Below are 16,988 nucleotides of genomic sequence, written 5' to 3'. Positions count from 1 at the left end.
TGCTAACGTGGTCAGCACATTTCCTTCCTTAGATCTTTCGTACTTAAAGGGCTCTGATTCGCAACATTTAGGGAATTCCTATAAGTTAGGAAGAAAAGTCAAGGCTAAGAATTTTTCCCTAACAGGAATGAATTACTCCTTTAAATAAATTATATTCTCCTAGGCAAGGAAAGACTTTCCTAAGCCACCTTCCAACCCGCCTCTCAATTTCCTCAAACTTCTCTATTTTAGTACGCGGTCCCTTCAAACCTCTGTACCCGAACAGGAGCTCTTGCGTAACCCGACGCCTCCCTCTCGACGACCACGGGAGCCCATGTCCAGCCCACTCGGGGGACAAGACTCGCTTACTTTTCCAGTTACTTCTGGGCAGGCTGTGAAGAACTAACGGTCTCAGAAACCACCACGCTCCAGACTTGACTCGCGGGAAGCCGTGGGTGGGCGCGGGGATCGTGCGGCGAGCGCGCCCCGCCGCTGTGGGGGGCTGGCCCACAATCCCTCGCGAGGGCGAGGGCGGGAAAGGTGAGGGGGCCTAGCAAGGGGGGACAGCGGCAAGAAGAGCCAAAACACTGGCACCCTGGACTAGGGCTAATCTTTATTCGATTACTCCAGACCCCAAACCGGTAACATGCAAGAGTGTGTGTACGTAGTTCCATTCGGAGAGATCATTCCCACTAACAACGCTTAGGCCTCCAGCCAGAGGGTCAGGGCAGAGGTGAAGAAATGTGGTAACACCCACTGAGCCCAGGCTTTTTGCATCCTGCGGGCTCCATCCATCTTTTTTTTTTTTTTTTTTTACTGTCAGGATATACGATTGATGTGCAATCATTTCTAAATGAGAGTTGAAAGAATCAGGGAAGAAGCGGGACACGTGAGTCAAAGTGTATCCGAGTTCCTCACAGCCCCAGAGCGGGAGGCCGCGTGCAGCCAGGCCGCGGACGCCTCCCCTTCCGTCTTCCGTCTGACGTCACAGGGCGCGGCTGACGCGGGTGTCCGGGCTCGGCGAGCTCTAGGAGCGCGCGAGTGCGCGCGGAGGTGCTTTGACTTTGAAATGCAGCGGGATTTAGTGAGTTTGCCGCTGTCCCCGGCTGTGCGAGTGAAGCTGGCGTCTGCAGGTTTCCAGACTGCTGAGGAACTCCTAGAGGTGAAACCCTCCGAGCTCAGCAAAGGTAACGACTCCTGACGACAAGCTGAGGCACGCTGGCCGCCGTCGGTGCCGCCTCCAACTCTGTTCGGCCTTCAGGCTTAAGCACTATCTCGGTCAGAGTCTTCTGCCGCCTCCCGCCGCGTTTACACCACGAAACAGCTCCTCGATTTCGCTTAAGAGTGATTTGAATGGTTAGAACTGTGGTCTTGGAAACATTCACTAATTGCTTTCTCTACCAGTGCCCGCTGAAAGTTCTGAGGAATCTCTCATTTACGCTCAATATTTAACGTTAACTCAATATTTAGCAATCATTTAACGTGGGTTATTATATCCAATATGTATGGAAAGGAACTGATGCTAGAGGAAGCTAAGTAACTTTGTTATGAGCGGACTAGGAAGTCGTTCAGCCAGTGTTGGAATTCAGACCGGCTGTCTGTTTTCACTGTTCCAAAATCCAAGGGGCAGGGATTCAATTTAAGGAATGCACGATTCGTGATAGGATGAGATAAATTAAGAGAAAGGGAGTAGAATCACCAGAACCTGGAGAAAGCAGTAGAAAAAAGATATCCCTTTTCTTCATGTAATTCACTGAGAAAAACCCAAACCTCACATTACGGAACCCTGTAGATTATAAATTGGTGGGAACCACTGCCTCGTGAGGTAAACAGAAGTGACACTGTCTGCTGTCACTCTACTCACTGTGCACCTTCCACTGCAGTACTCTCAGGACTGTTACTGAGATGGAACAGAATTCTAAGTCATTACCCCTAACAATGGAAAATAAGGTTTTAACTCTCCACTCGAAAACAAATGTTATAGGTCCAGTGTTACTGTTTGTCTTAAATATTACACCGAGGACTGTATCCCTCAAACTTTGATGGGCTCATTTTCTCTCAACAGGTTGGTTTTTACCTGAGCAAATCTAAATGATAGTAATAGCTAACAATTACTGAGCATTTTGGATGGCCTCCGCATTCTACCAAGGTTTTATGTGTATTTCATTCCCATTTCGTAGAAGAAAAGTGTGAGACATAAAAAAGTAACTTGCCTATGCATAGTGACTACATAGTGAGTGGTGCAGTCAGGATTGACAGACCTAAGTAATCCAGAGTTAAGGCTCTTAGATTGTATGGAACTTGCACTTCTTTAGCATCATTATTGTCTTTTTTTTCTTCTGGTCGCAGGGCTTGTGGGATCTTAGTTTCCCCACGAGGGATTCAGTCCTGCCCTTGGCAGTGAGAGCACAGAGTCCTAACTACTCCAGAATGGCCACCATTTTTGTCTTTTATTAGCATCAGATTGATAGTTCATATCCTTCATATATCAGTTAGGCACTGATATATCACACTTGTAAGTGATGCCATCCTCACAATTATTTCTTCTATAAGCTGCTCATTTTGTAATTTCCATTTTCAGGCTGTGTTGTCAGGAATGAAGTCATGTAGTTGAGGAAGCGTAAGTGTATTGTTTGAACTATTTGTGCATCAGATAATTTTCCTTATTAAACAGTTTGCAGTGATCCATGAATTTTTCTTGAAAAATTTTCACTATGAATAATACACATGCACTTCTTAAATATGCATCTTGTTTTAGGCAAAAAGTCCATTTTCATTATTTCCTAAAAAATAATTTGTGTGCCTTATGAGAGCAAGTTTATTATGGCTTCATAAGACCCAAAGAGAGAGTAAAAGAACAAAAAGATAATAAAAGGACCAAAAGGGGAAAAAAGTACATTTTTATTTCTACCTTTGAGATACTCTTGTAGGTACTCAGAAATGCTTTAGGGGTTTAGGTTTCTGAATTCTGTTTCTGAGGTAATAGCTTAATCTTTTAAGTATGTGAAGACTAAGAAAACAAAGATAAATGCCTTTATTAACTTGAAAAATTAAATAGTTAATTGAATATGACATTTTTATGTTTCTCTACTCTTGGCATCGCTCTTGTTATTTAAAAATTAAAAGTAATATAGACAATGGTGTATTAGACTGTTATAAATCTCTAAAATCAAGTGTTCATGTCTCTTTCTTTCAGAAGTTGGGATATCTAAAGAGGAAGCCTTAGAAACTCTGCAAATTATAAGAAGAGAATGTCTTACAAATAAAACAAGTTATTCTGTTACAGCTGAGTCAGGCAGGAAGTGTACAGCACTGGAACTTCTTGAACAGGAGCATACCCAGAACTTCATAATTACCTTCTGTTCAGCACTGGATAATATTCTTGGGGGTGGAATACCCTTAACCAAAACAACAGAAATTTGTGGTGCACCAGGTGTTGGAAAAACACAACTATGGTAAAATGTTCTCCCCTTAAGGGTGGGCTTAATAACATTTTATGAAAATAGCAGAGTATTGTGTGGCGGGTATACAGTTAGGAGACCAGAAAAGGCATGTATGTGCTCTTTTTTTTTTTTTAATGGTAAGTTCTGTTTTAAAGAAATTGTTTTATTTTTGGCTGTGCTGAGTCTTCATTACTGCTCGGGCTTTTCTCTAGTTGTGGCACGCAGGGGCTACTGTCTAGTTGCAGTGCATGGGCTGCTCATTGCAGTGGCTTCTCTTATTGAGGAGCACAGGTTCTGGGTGTGTGGGCTTCAGTAGTGTGGTTCTGGGCTGTAGAGTGCAGGCTCAATAGTGTGGTGCATGGGCTTAGTTGCTCAGCGGCATGTGGGATCTTCCCCGACCAGGGATCAAACCTGCGTCTCCTGCATTGGCAGCCGGATTCTTTAACACTGAGCCACCAGGGAAGCCCAGCATATATGTGCTCTTAATTTTGTGTATGTGTGCATCAAACAAACCAGTATTTGCCTTACTTCACCCCATCTTGATAAATTGATACAATTATTTTGATATTAGAAAGGGTTTCTTTTGCAACAGTATAGTGTGGTCAGTGGGGTAAACAGGCAGCCTTCTACTTTATTATAGAATTAACTCCTGAGAATATATTTGAAAGCCAAATGTTTGAAGTAGACTTCTTATAATAAGAAAGAGGTCTGTACCCAGAAGCCTAAAAAAAGCACTAAAGAATCCTTAATTGTGGTTTATAGGTACACCCTCCCCCTAATCCATGCATCAACTGATTGACATGTTTGGAACTATGGAGAGTCAACCATCTTTGTTGCCTTGCAGAGTATATTTATGCCTATAAAATATTTACTGGTATCTAAAGGTTAGTGATTTGGAGTTTGAACAGCACTGCTTTGATGATTATGATAATGATTTGGTCATTTCAGTTCTTTGTCTTGACAGTATGCAGCTGGCAGTAGATGTGCAGATACCAGAATGTTTTGGAGGAGTGGAAGGTGAAGCAGTTTTTATTGATACAGAGGGGAGTTTTATGGTTGATAGAGTGGTAGACCTTGCTACTGCCTGCATTCAGCACCTGCAGCTTATAGCAGGAACACATATGGGAGGAGGTAAGTTAGCCAAGTGCTCTTTTTTCAGTATAATGAAAGTAATTTGCATTTGTATCCATCTCAAGCCTTAATAGGGCTTCCCTTGTGGCTCAGCTGGTAAAGAATCTACCTGCCATGTGGGAGACCTAGGTTGGGAAGATCCCCTGGAGAAGGGAAAGGCTACCCACTCCAGTATTCTGGCCTGGAGAATTCCATTGACTGTATAGTCCGTGGGGTTGCAAAGAGTCAGGCAGGATTGAGGGGCTTTTACTTTTAAGCCTTAATAAGAGACCACTTAGAACATGAAACTTAATAACTTGACTGTGTACTAGTATTAAACTCATACTTCTCTTAGAAATTGAAAATGCTGCACCTGGAGTTGCCTCTTCACCTTATATGGCCCTCATTTTTTACTGCCGGAGCTCTGGGAGAAAACCTGTGTGTATGTCAGTGTATGACTTCAAATCATCATGCTCTGGCCTGCCAGGTGTAAGCTGGTGTTGCTGAACACCTTAATAAAGTAAAGGTTGTCTCAGTGTGTTCAGTGTATGTTGACTGGTTTTTCTAAAAACCTTGAAAAATCATGTCTGGAAATGTTTGGAACATTAAGCCAATTGACCTTATATGGCTCTGTGTAGTATGTAATTGACTTTCCACTGTATTAATTGTACTGTTAAAGTGTTGGGAAGATGTTTTGTCCTTATTATGTGGAAATTTAGTGTTTGCTTAAAAGTTTTTTTAAAGGTAATTTGTATTCGAGTTCTTGTCCTTCAATTCAGTTCAGCTCAGTTGCTCAGTTTTGTCCGAGTCTTTGCGACCCCATGGACTGCAGCACACCAGGCTTCCCTGTCCATCACCTCCTCCTGGAGCTTGCTCAAACTCATGTGCAAGGAGTCGGGGATGCCATCCAACCATCTCATCCTCTGTCATCCCCTTCTCCTCCTGCCTTCAATCTTTCCCAGCATCAGGGTCTTTTCCAATGAGTCAGTTCTTCACATCAGGCGGCCAAAGTATTGGAGTTTCAGCTTCAGCATCAGTCCTTCCAATGAATATTCAGGACTGATTTCCTTTAGGATGGACTGGTTTGATCTCCTTGTAGTCCAAGGAGGTACTCTTAAAATTACATGGTTTCTGGTTTGACTGTTTTCTTTTGGTTTATTATATTTTATTTTTTGGATATGTGGTCCTTATTCTTTTCTCTAGAAATGTTAAAAAACATAATGTTTTTCATAAAATGTTTTTATTCCCTTTAAATGAATATAATCAGCTGGATATTTTTACTTGCATTGGAGTACTTGGTGTCCTTTTTAACCAGTGACCAATATGTCTACTGAAGGTCCATCAAGCTATCCATGTCACAGGTGTAATAGTGTCTTAGGATCTTATTGTAAATATTGTGGATGTAGCACTGGAATATAGTTCTTAATGACTGGTATGTGATTAAGTTGTTAACTTTTTGGTTTAAAATGAATTTCTTAAATATATATTTGTAATAGGCAGTGTTCTCTGAAATTTAATTTATTGTTTTTTATTTCAGTGTTAAAACTTAAGTACATTTTAAAATGCAATGATTTTTAGCTAGTTTCTCTCTGAAATATGTACAGAACCAATCTGGTTATTTTTAAAAATCCAATCTAAGGAGGGAATTTTATTTTATATCATTGTTTCTACTTAAATATAAAATTATGCTATACTTTTAAGGGAAAAATATGCTTCTTTCGAACATTTTTCCTTTTAACTCTTAATTTGTAGTCTTATAAAAAAACAATAAAGACATTCCATTATGATACTTCTTTTCAATGGAAGGCAGTAACAAATACGAAAATGTAGATGTTAAAACTCTGGTCTTTATGTGTATAAACATTTTCTGGATAGCATAATATGTAAGGAAACAGTGGAAAAGGTGAAAATAAGAGGTCAGGAATTTTGAAATGATTGTTTGTGAAATGACAGGTAAAACTAATTATTTTAAGATTGTTTTGTTACTTATTTCAGAGCACCCAAAGGCTTTGCAGGATTTCACTCTTGAAAATATTCTTTCCCATATTTATTATTTTCGTTGTCGTGACTACACAGAACTACTGGCACAAGTTTATCTGCTTTCAGACTTCCTTTCAGAACACTCAAAGGTATGGCTCCAACTTCATCAGGCTCTTTTTTATCCCTAATTTGTTGATTGCTTTTATCATGAAAGGTGTTGGATTTTGTCAAATGCTTTTTCTGAGTCAACTGAGACTATCACGTGGGTTTCCCCCCCCCCCCATTGCTGTTAATCTGGTGTGTTTCATTGATTGATTTTCATATTATACTATCTTTGTACTCCTAAGGATAAATCTCGCTCGATCATGGTGTATAATCCTTTCAGTATACTAAAGGACTGAGTTTGCTAAGTATTTTATTGAGGATTTTTGTGTCTGTCACTGGTCTCTGGCTTGCTTTGCTGGGGATGTCTTTTTGTGGCTTTGGTATCAGTGTAATACTGGATTCATAAAATGAGTTAGAAAGTTTCCTTCTCTACTTTTCAGAGTAGTTTGAAAAGGATTGGTATAAATTCTTTAAACATTTTATAGAATTCACTGATGAAGCTATCTGTTCCTGCTCTTTTCTTTATTGAAAGGCTTTTGATTACTGATTTCAGTCTCTTTTGGGCTACCCAGGTAACTCAGATGGTAAAGAATCTGCCTGCAGTGGAGAAGACCCAGGTTTGATCCTTGGGTTGGGAAGATCCCCTGGAGGAGGGAATGGCTACCCACTCCAGTATTCTCACCTGGAGAATTCCATGGACAGAGGAGCCTGGTGGGCTAGACTCCATAGGGTTGTAAAGAGTTGGACACCACTGAGCTACTATCGCTTTCCAGTCTCTTTATACTTATTGTCAATCTGTTCAGATCTTCTGTTTTCTTTGTGGTTTGTTTCTGTCAGTGAATTTGTCCATTTCATCTAGGTTATCTAATTTTTTGGCATGCAGTTGTTCACTATATTCTCTTTAATTGTTATTTTATAAGGTTGGTAGTAATGCCCCTACTTTCATTCCTGATTGGAGTGGTTTGCATCTTCTCTGTTTTTCTTAGTCATTTTAGTTAACGGCTTGTCAATTTTGTTGATCTTTTCAAAGAATCAGCTTTTGATTTCAGTGATTTTTCCAATTGTTTCTCTTTTGTCTGTTTTGATTATTTCTACTTTAATGTGTATCACTTTCTTCTACTTTCGTTGGAGTTAGTTTGCTGTTCTTTTTCTAGTTCTTTAGAGTACAAGTTTAGGATATTGGTTTAGGATGAGAATTTACATTCCCATCAACAATGTAGGAGGATTCCTTTTTCTCTACATCTTCCTCAACATTTATTTTTCCTGGGCTTTGATAATAACCATTCTGACCAGTGTGAGGTGATTACCTCATTGAAGTTTTGATATACATTTCTCTAGTAATTGGCATATTTTCATGTGCTTTTTGGCCATCTTTATGTCCTCTTTGGAGAAATTTCTACTTATATCTTCTGCCTGTTTTTTGATTGGTTTGTTTTTTTGATATTGAGCTGCATGAGATGTTAGTATATTTTGAAGATAAATATATTTTGGTCACATCGTTTGCAAGTATTTCCTCCCATTCTGTGGGTTGTCTTTTCATTTTGTTTATTGTTTCTTTTGCTATGCAAAAACTTTTAAGTTTAATTAGGTCCCATTTGTTCATTGTTATTTTCATTGCTCTAGGAAGTATAATGATCCAAAAAGATATTGCTGCAATTTATGGCAAAGAGTGTTCTGCCTGTGCTTTCCTCTAAGCGTTTTATAGCATCTGGTCTTACATTGAGATCTTTAATCCATTTTGAGTTTATTTTTGTGTAGGGTGTTAGAGAATGTTCTGATTTCATTCTTTTACATGTGACTGTCCAACTTTTCCCACTTATTGAAGAGACTGTCTTTTCTTCATTGAATATTCTTGCCTCCTTTGTGGTAGATTAATTGGTTGTAGGTGCATGGGTTTGTTTCTGAGCTTTCTGTCCTGTTCTGTTGATCTATAAGTCTGTCTTTGTGTTAGCACCACACACTTTTGATTACTGTACCATTATAGTAGAGTCAGAAGTTACGGAGACTGATTCCTCTGTGTTTCCTTAACAAATTAAAATTTTTTCTCTTCTCGATCTGTGAAAAATGCCCTTGGTAATTTGATCGGAATTGCATTGAATCTGTAGATTACCTTGGATATAGTCATTTGACAATATTGATTCTTCCAGTCTAAGAAGAACATGATATATTTTTCCTTCTGTGTCATCTTCAGTTTCTTTGATTAGCGTTTTATAGTTTTTGGAGTACACATCTTTTGCCTCGTTAGGTAGGTTTATTATTATGTATTTTATTCTTTTGATGAGACAGCAAATGGGATTATTTCTTTAGTTTCTCTTTCTGATCTTTTGTTGTTAGTGTATGGAAATGCAGCAGATTTCTGTGTATTAATCTCTTACCTTGCAGGTTAACCACATTCATTGATAAGCTCTAGTTACCACTTATTTCTGTGTATAAATTATTCTCTGGGGAATTCCCTGGCAGTTCAGTGGTCAGGGCTCTGCCCTTTCACTGCTAAGAAAGCTAAGATTCAATCCCTGGTTTGGAAGCTAAGATTCTGCAAGCAACAAGGGTGAGGCCAAAAAATAGAAATTCACATTGCTAACTTTAATTTCAGCTGTTGAATGACAGCTTGAGTTGAATGACAATGCTTGGGGTTTTTTTGTTTTTTGACAATGCTTGTTTTATCCTACCCTCTCAAACTCTGTCATTCATTGACTTTCCATTATTCAGTATAATCTCCCTTTTGAGAGATCAAGGAAACTCACCAGAGTATATTCAGGAAGTTGCTCTCTAAACTTGTAGGAGAAAAGTCATCAGTGTGACAGTTACTACTTAGCAGAAGGTCCAGATCTTTGTAATTCAGCCAGTTTCAATAAAATCTGTACTGTGGAGAGGAAAATAGACTTATTTCTATTTTTCCATTATAGATTAGGATATGTAGCTGCTCTGATTTGAGCAGAGAGGTCCTTGGATGCTCTTGGTATTTGGGACTCCTTGCAAATACCCTAGAACAAAAACATGTAATTATATATTACTTTCCTGTGCAGTATTTTCCTTCTTTTGATTTAGTGATCACGCCTAGTTATTGAATTCATTTTCCAAAAGTAGTAGCATATTTCCTCAATTTATTGTGTAGTTCGCAATGTAATAGATATAGGCACAATAATTTAAAAAAAGTTTTGACATATGGTTGATTTATAATGTGTTAATTTTTGCTATACTGCAGTGATTCACTTATACATATTCTTCTCATATTCTTTTCCATTATGATTTATCAAAGCACATTGAATATAGTTCCCTGTGCTATACAATAGGACCTTGTTGTTTATACATCTTACGTATAATGTTGATAGTTTGCATCTGCCAATCTCAGACTTCCAGACCATCCCTCCCTCATCCTGCTCCCCACTGGCAACCACTAGTCTGTTCCCTATGGACACATTTTTAAGATCAATCTGATTATGACATTTTTTTTCCATCACTTTATTAGAAGTCTAGACAGCAAAACAAATCAACTCGATCTGTAGCTTATTTGCTTGCTGATTTCCATGTAGAAAATACTCCTATCATAGCTGATTTCAAGTATGTCATTGGACGTGGAGTAGAGAAGAAACCGTGCACATCGTTATGTAGTGTTTCCACTATAAAGGTAAAATAGAAAAAAATAAATAAAAAAATATAAAAGGTAAAATAGATGTAAATAACCTTAAGAGCATAGATAATAGTAAAATGTAGTAGGGGTGAGTTTTCAGTATTTATTATCCATATTTTAATATAATTCATTTACTCATAAATATATATAGTTTATTTGTTACTGATGACTATAGTTGATGATGGATTTGTAAAACTTCTAAAAATTTAGCTCTTGCTTCAAGAGCTGTAGCATTTGGCCTCAGCACACCACTGTTCCTTTCTGTCATTTCCTATCGCTCCTCCTCACTACTTTTTTTCTGACCCTTTAAACGTGCCAAACCTGTTTGAGTCTTAGGGCCTTTGACCTTCCTGTTCGTAATATACATGAGTTGTCTTTCTCTCCTAGAGGTTCTTATCCAGGAGTCAGTTCTTTTTTTTAATTTATATGTTTATTTATTTTTTGAACAATTTAGTCTTTTATTTGCCCAAGGCCAGCTGTTGCAGGCACTGAGGCCCCAAGACTTCCAGAAGGGATGGGGATGGAGGGAGCCATCCTGCCTTCCAGGTGCTGCCTGCCCCATCCTGCTTCCTGCAGGAGATGGGAGAGTAGATAAAGTATACCCTTGCACCATCAAGTATCTCCTCAATTTAGTGTCTCAGTCACTCAGTTGTGTCTGACTCTGCAACCCCATGGACTATAGCCCACCAGGCTCCTCTGTCCAAGGGATTCTCCAGGCAAGAGTACTGGAGTGGGTTGCCATTTCCTTCTCCACCAGGAGTCAGTTCTATTGCCTGCCTTCTTATTGATGGCTCCCTCACATCTAGTCTAAGTTTCCCTCTACCCACCACCTACTTATTTGTCATTTCACCTGGTTTGAATTTATTTATAGCCCCTATCATTATCATAAATTATCTTATTCAGAACTTCTGAGTTGGTGAACCTGTGGAAGTGCTAGGAGAATGGCTCTGGGAGAGAACGTGGAAACTCCGTGTCCCTTCCCCATACCTTCTCTATGCATCTCTTCCATCTGGCTATTCCTGAATTATGTCCTTTATTTTTTTTCTAATTGACATGTAGTTGATTTACAATGTTGTGTTAGTTTTTCTGGTGTACAGCAAAGTGATTCAGTTATACGTATATATACATACATACTCTCTTTCATATTCTTTACCATTATGGTTTATTCAGTTCAGTTGAGTTGCTCAGTCGTGTCCAACTCTTTGTGACCCCATGAACCGCAACACGCCAGGCCTCCCTGTCCATCACCAACTCCCAGAGTTTACCCAGACTGATGCCCATTGAGTCAGTGATGCCATCCAACCATCTCATCCTCTGTCGTCCCCTTCTCCTCCTGCCCTCAATCTTTCCCAGCATCAGGGTCTTTTCAAATGAGTCAGTTCTTCGCATCAGGTGACTAAAGTATTGGAGTTTCAGCTTCAACATCAGTCCTTCCAATGAACACTCAGGACTGATATCCTTTAGGATGGATTGGTTGAATCTCCTTGCAGTCCAAGGGACTCTCAAGAGTTTTCTCCAACACCACAGTTCAAAAGCATCAATTCTTCAGCGCTCAGCTTTCTTTATAGTCCAACTCTCACATCCATACATGACTACTGGAAAAACCATAGCTTTGACTAGACAGACCTTTGTTGACAAAGCAATGTCTCTGCTTTTTAGTATGCTCTCTAGGTTGGTCATAACTTTCCTTCCAAGGAGTAAGCATCTTTTAATTTCATGGCTGCAGTCACCATCTGCAGTGATTTTGGAGCCCAAAAGAATAAAGTCAGCCACTGTTTCCACTGTTTCTCCATCTGTTTGCCATGAAGTGATGGGGCTGGATGCCATGATCTTAGTTTTCTGAATGTTGAGCTTTAAGCCAACTTTTTCACTCTCTTTCACTTTCATCAAGAGGCTCTTTAGTTCTTCACTTTCTGCCTTAAGAGTGGTGTCATCTGCATATCTGAGGTTATTGATATTTCTCCCGGCAATCTTGATTCCAGCTTGTGCTTCTTGCAGCCCAGCGTTTCTCATGATGTACTCTGCGTATAAGTTAAATAAGCAGGGTAGCGATATACAGCCTTGATGTACTCCTTTTCGTATTTGGAACCAGTCTGTTGTTCCATGTCCAGTTCTAGCTGTTGCTTCCTGACCTGCATACAGGTTTCTCAAGAGGCAGGTCAGGTGGTCTGGTATTCCCATCTCTTTCAGAATTTTCCACAGTTTATTGTTTATGGTTTATTACAGGATAGTAAATATAATTCCCTGTGCTATACTGTCGGACCTTGGTGTTTAAATATTTCTATATATAGTAGTTTGTATCTGCTAATCCCATACTCCTGATTTATCCCTCCACTACTTTCCCCCTTAGTAACCATGTTTTTTTCTATGTGAGTCTGTTTCTGTTTTGTAAATAAGTTGGTTTGTGTCATGTTTTAGATTATACATATAAGTGTTACCATATTATATTTGTTTTTTTCTGACTTACTTCACTTAGTATGATAATTTCTAGTTCCATCCATATTGTTGTACATGGCATATTTCATTCTTTTTTTATGGCTGAGTAGTATTCCATTGAATGTATATGTGTATATATTATACACGGATACATATACTCCACAATTTCTTTATCCACTCATCTGTTGATGAACATTTATGTTGCTTTCTTGTCCTGGCTACTGTGAATAGTTGGAGAAGGAAATGGCAACCCACTCCAGTATTCTTGCCCGGAAAATCCCACGCACAGAGGAGCCTGATAGGCTACAGTCCATGGGGTCACAAAGAGTCGGACACAACTGAGCGACTTCACTTCACTCACTTCATACTTTATCTCTGGAGAAGGAAATGGCAACCCACTCCAGTGTTCTTGCCTGGAGAATCCCATGGACAGAGGAGCCTGGCGGGCCATGGTCCGTGGGGTCGCAGAGAGTCAGACACGACTGAAGTGGCTGAGCATGCACTGTGAGTAGTGCTGCTGTGAGTGTTGGGATGCGTGTGTCTTTTGAATTTCTCCAGATACGTGCCCAGGAGTGGGATTGCTGGATCATATGATGCTGAGTTATATCCTTTTATAATAAACTTGTAATCCATTGAGTTTAAAAAAATAAATTGTTCATATATTTGTTCACATATAAATTGTCCCTTACTACACTAGAACATAAGCTGCAAAAGATCAAGAATCTTGTGTCTTGTTCCCTAGTGCATGGAACAGTGACTAGCACACAGTAGGTGTCAAATACTTGTTGAGTGAAGTAATGAATGAAAGATATAAAAACAGCTTACTATGGAGAAGGAAATGGCAACCCACTCCAGTACTCTTGCCTGGAAAATCCCATGGACCAAGGAGCCTAGTAGGCTACAGTCCATGGGGTCGCAAAGAGTCGGACACGACTGAGCAACTTCACTTCACTTCATGGCAAAATGTCTTGTGTGAAACATGTTTTTCTTAATTTCCATGAAACAACATTCTGCAGTCTAATAAAACTTTTATCTACTGTACATAGAAAACACAAGCCTAACTTTTAAGTGTATTTTAAAGTTATATAACAATGCCTCTATATCAGATGACTATCAAGTGAATGAGCTGTTCATGTCCTGTCAGTTTATTAGAAAACCATGTTTTTTAAAAATGTATTTACCCTGGAGAAGGAAATGGCAGCCCACTCCAGTAATCTTGCCTGTAGAATTCCATGGACAGAGGAGCCTAGCAGGCTACAGTCCATGGGGTTGCAGGGAGTCAAGCATGACTGAGCAACTATCACTCACTCAGTGGGCAACAGACTGATTTACTTATGACAGATACAGCATATTTGTACTTAAAATAATTTTTTTTGCCATAGACTTTATTAAAGTTCATAAACCTCTCTGAAAAAAAAATAAAATAAAAATGTATTTAGATTAACATCTATGTGTATTCCTGCCCAGATCTGCTTATTATCCTTCTGCAGTATTAAATGATCTTCACTAACATTAAAAAAAAAAAAAAAGCTTACTAAAACAGTGCTTCACAAAAGCTTCTCCTTTTGTCTAGTCCTTATAAAAATATATAATTTGTCATATTTTGTTTATAATTGGATTAGTTTCCAGATTCTGTTTGTTCTTGGATCTTAGGTTATATATTATTCTAACTTCACCATAGGAGCCATTATTTAGATTCTATTAGAAATGAAACTGTCGTGAAAATGTTTATTTATTATCTGTAAGTAAACTTTGTTGATTAGAATTCAAAACAAACTTTCCTCTTGCTGAATTCTGTAGTGGTTAGTTGCCCTATAGTGTATTCCAAATTAAAGAAAAATATACCAAAAATTAAGCTTTCGAAAAAACTTTTATACTTTAACATTCGAGAGGGGTTTTTTTGCTTTGTTTTTAACATAAAAAGAATCCTGAAGAGAAAATTGACATAATGTCAATTGAAAGATTTATTTTACTAAGATTTTAAAAGTGTTTTTATTGGTCCACCTCTGTGAAGACTGGGAATAGTGGCAAATTATGAGAAAATTGTAATTGCTTCTTTTTATTGAATTTTTTTTTGAATTATTTATTCAAGATGAGAAATTATTGAACTAGAGTATATTCTAACTTCTGGTGACTAGTGCAGAAAGCACTGAATAGTTTTCTACCTGAGCAAATTAAATTTTTGAAGAGTAGGAAATAGAACGCTGGATTTTAAAATTTTGTTTCTTTTTTTCTGTAATGGACTCTGCTTTGTGGTTGCCATTTATTATTTTATTTTATTTTTATTTTTTTATTATTTTAAATACCAGACCTAATATCATTATCTCTTGTAATTAGGTTCGATTAGTGATAGTGGATGGTATCGCTTTTCCTTTTCGTCATGACCTAGATGACCTGTCCCTTCGTACTCGATTATTAAATGGCCTAGCCCAGCAGATGATCAGCCTTGCAAACAACCACAGATTAGCTGTAAGTATTATTATTAGTAAAGGGAGTTTTGTTATAAAGTCACGATTTTATAAAATGTTCAAGTGTAGGGAACTGAACTGGTGGTTCAGTGGTTAGGATTCTACTTTTCTGGTGCAGGGGGCACAGGTTTGATCCCTGGTCAGGGAACTAAGATCCTGCATGTTGTGCAGTATGACTAAAATAAACAAAAATTAAATGTTAAAGCCTAGAAATAGCAAAATATAAAATTTGTCTGACTGAAAGCAAATAATATGGACATACAGTTCTTTTTTTTTTTTTAGATTATTTTTTTGGCTGTCTTTGTTGCTTCACACGGGCATTTTCTAGTTGCAGCAGGCAGGAGTACTTTTCATTGTAGTGTGAGGGCTTGTCATTGTGGTGACTTCTCTTGTTGCAGAGCACAGGCTGTAAGTGCGTGAGCTTCAATAGTTGTGGCTTACAGGCTTTGGAGTGCTGGCTCAGTAGTTTTGGCTTACTTACCATGTAGCATATGGAATCTTCCCAAACTAGGGGTTGAATGTGTATCCCCTGCATTGGCAGGTGGATTCTTAATCACTGGACCACCAGGGAAGCCCCAATGTACAACTGTGAATGTAGTTTTGTTTCAGTTTGGTTTCAAATTAAATCTAGTCGGAGTGTTGTATATCAGTTTTTCTGGAAAGAAAAAAGCATAGCCAAGATGCTGAATTATAAAAATGGACTTTGTTTGATAAAGAAATGCCAGCTTTGATAATTACCTTGTTTTCTTTGTAATATACTTGATGTTTCTCAGGTAAGCTCTTCCAGCATTGCCATTTTTCTTTTATTCTTGAGTCTTTGATTAATACATAATGTAGAATCACACACTTCAATGGGTAGAAAAATTGTGTAAACAACCTAGATATTTAGAGGTGGAGCTAACTCTTCCAGATGTGTAATGTGAGGAGATCGGTAAAGATAAGCTCAGGAGAGCTAAAAAAGGAGTGAGGTAAAAACTTTTTATTTTATTTTATTTTATTATTTGGAGTGAGGTGAAAACTTTTTTAACTGCCTGTTTGCACTTCCCTATCTGCAGCTTCATCCCACCACTGACACACTTACAAACTTGTCTAGGAGGGAGGTGGGAGGTCAAACTACTTACCTTGATTTTCTTTTCTGTACCTCAATTAGAATCCTTAGCACAAAGTTGTAAATAACTCCTCAATGAAATCACTTCAAAGCGTACATTTTTTTCTTTTGAGTTTTTAATTTTTTTTTCTTTGCATATGCTGAAAACATGGTATCCTGTCTTGAATTATTTCTTGTCATTAATTTGTAATTTCTTGCATGTTCAGTCGTGTCCAACTCTTTGTGACCCCATAAACTGTAGCCTACCAGGCAGGCTCCTCTTTCCAAGGAATTTTTTTTAAGGCAAGAACACTGGAGTGGGTTGCCATTTCCACCTTCAGGGGATCTTCCCAACCCAGGGATCAAACTAGTCTCCTGCATTGGCAGGCAGATTTTTCACCCCTTGATCTACCTGGGAAGCCTGATTGGTAATTTAGCATTGCCTTAGTATCAGTGAAGAGTCCCCAGTAGGGGGCACTCAAGGATAATGGGTTGTATAGTTCCTTAGGTTTTGCTTTTGTTTTTTAGCAGAAAGAGCTTCATCTTTGCTGATTAAAAAAGTAATCTAGGGAGTTCCCTGGTGGCTTAGTGGTTAGGATTCCAGGCTTTCATTGCCGTGGCCGAGGTTCAGTCCGTGGTCAGGTTACTGAGGTGCCACCAGCTGTGAAGTGCAGCTCCCCCCACCACCACCGCAAAAAAAAAAAGTAGTCTAAACAACATTATGAAATGTCACCCATTGTTTAGAGTCA

General features: G+C 38.6%; 2 protein-coding genes across 5 annotated transcripts in view; one reads left to right on the top strand and one right to left on the bottom strand.

Moving 5' to 3' along the window:
• The window catches only part of TEX14 (testis expressed 14, intercellular bridge forming factor), a 151,014-nt gene extending 150,549 nt beyond the window's left edge, over window positions 1–465 (bottom strand). For all 3 annotated transcript variants that reach the window (XM_043482934.1, XM_043482967.1, XM_043482959.1), the window contains exon 1: window positions 349–465. The gene's annotated coding sequence lies outside the window, so the exon portion shown is untranslated. The remainder of the gene's footprint in view (window positions 1–348) is intronic.
• Window positions 466–968: 503 nt separating this feature from the next.
• The window catches only part of RAD51C (RAD51 paralog C), a 28,892-nt gene continuing 12,872 nt past the window's right edge, over window positions 969–16,988 (top strand). The window contains exons 1-6 of one of the 2 annotated variants that reach the window (XM_043482925.1): window positions 3,299–3,434; window positions 4,185–4,306; window positions 4,387–4,553; window positions 6,528–6,661; window positions 10,087–10,245; window positions 15,022–15,153. In XM_043482925.1, coding sequence (XP_043338860.1) covers window positions 4,388–4,553; window positions 6,528–6,661; window positions 10,087–10,245; window positions 15,022–15,153 — 591 coding nt within the window. In that variant the 5' untranslated portion in view covers window positions 3,299–3,434; window positions 4,185–4,306; window position 4,387. Of the gene's footprint in view, window positions 1,167–3,175; window positions 3,435–4,184; window positions 4,307–4,386; window positions 4,554–6,527; window positions 6,662–10,086; window positions 10,246–15,021; window positions 15,154–16,988 lie in introns of those variants that run through there. The other variant, XM_043482921.1, reaches the window with a different exon arrangement.

Source organism: Cervus canadensis, chromosome 1 (assembly GCF_019320065.1).
Source record: "Cervus canadensis isolate Bull #8, Minnesota chromosome 1, ASM1932006v1, whole genome shotgun sequence".
In the NCBI taxonomy this organism is placed as follows: domain Eukaryota; kingdom Metazoa; phylum Chordata; class Mammalia; order Artiodactyla; family Cervidae; genus Cervus; species Cervus canadensis.
The sequence above is the reverse complement of the archived record's forward strand: the minus strand, read 5'-3'. Positions and strand labels throughout refer to the sequence as shown.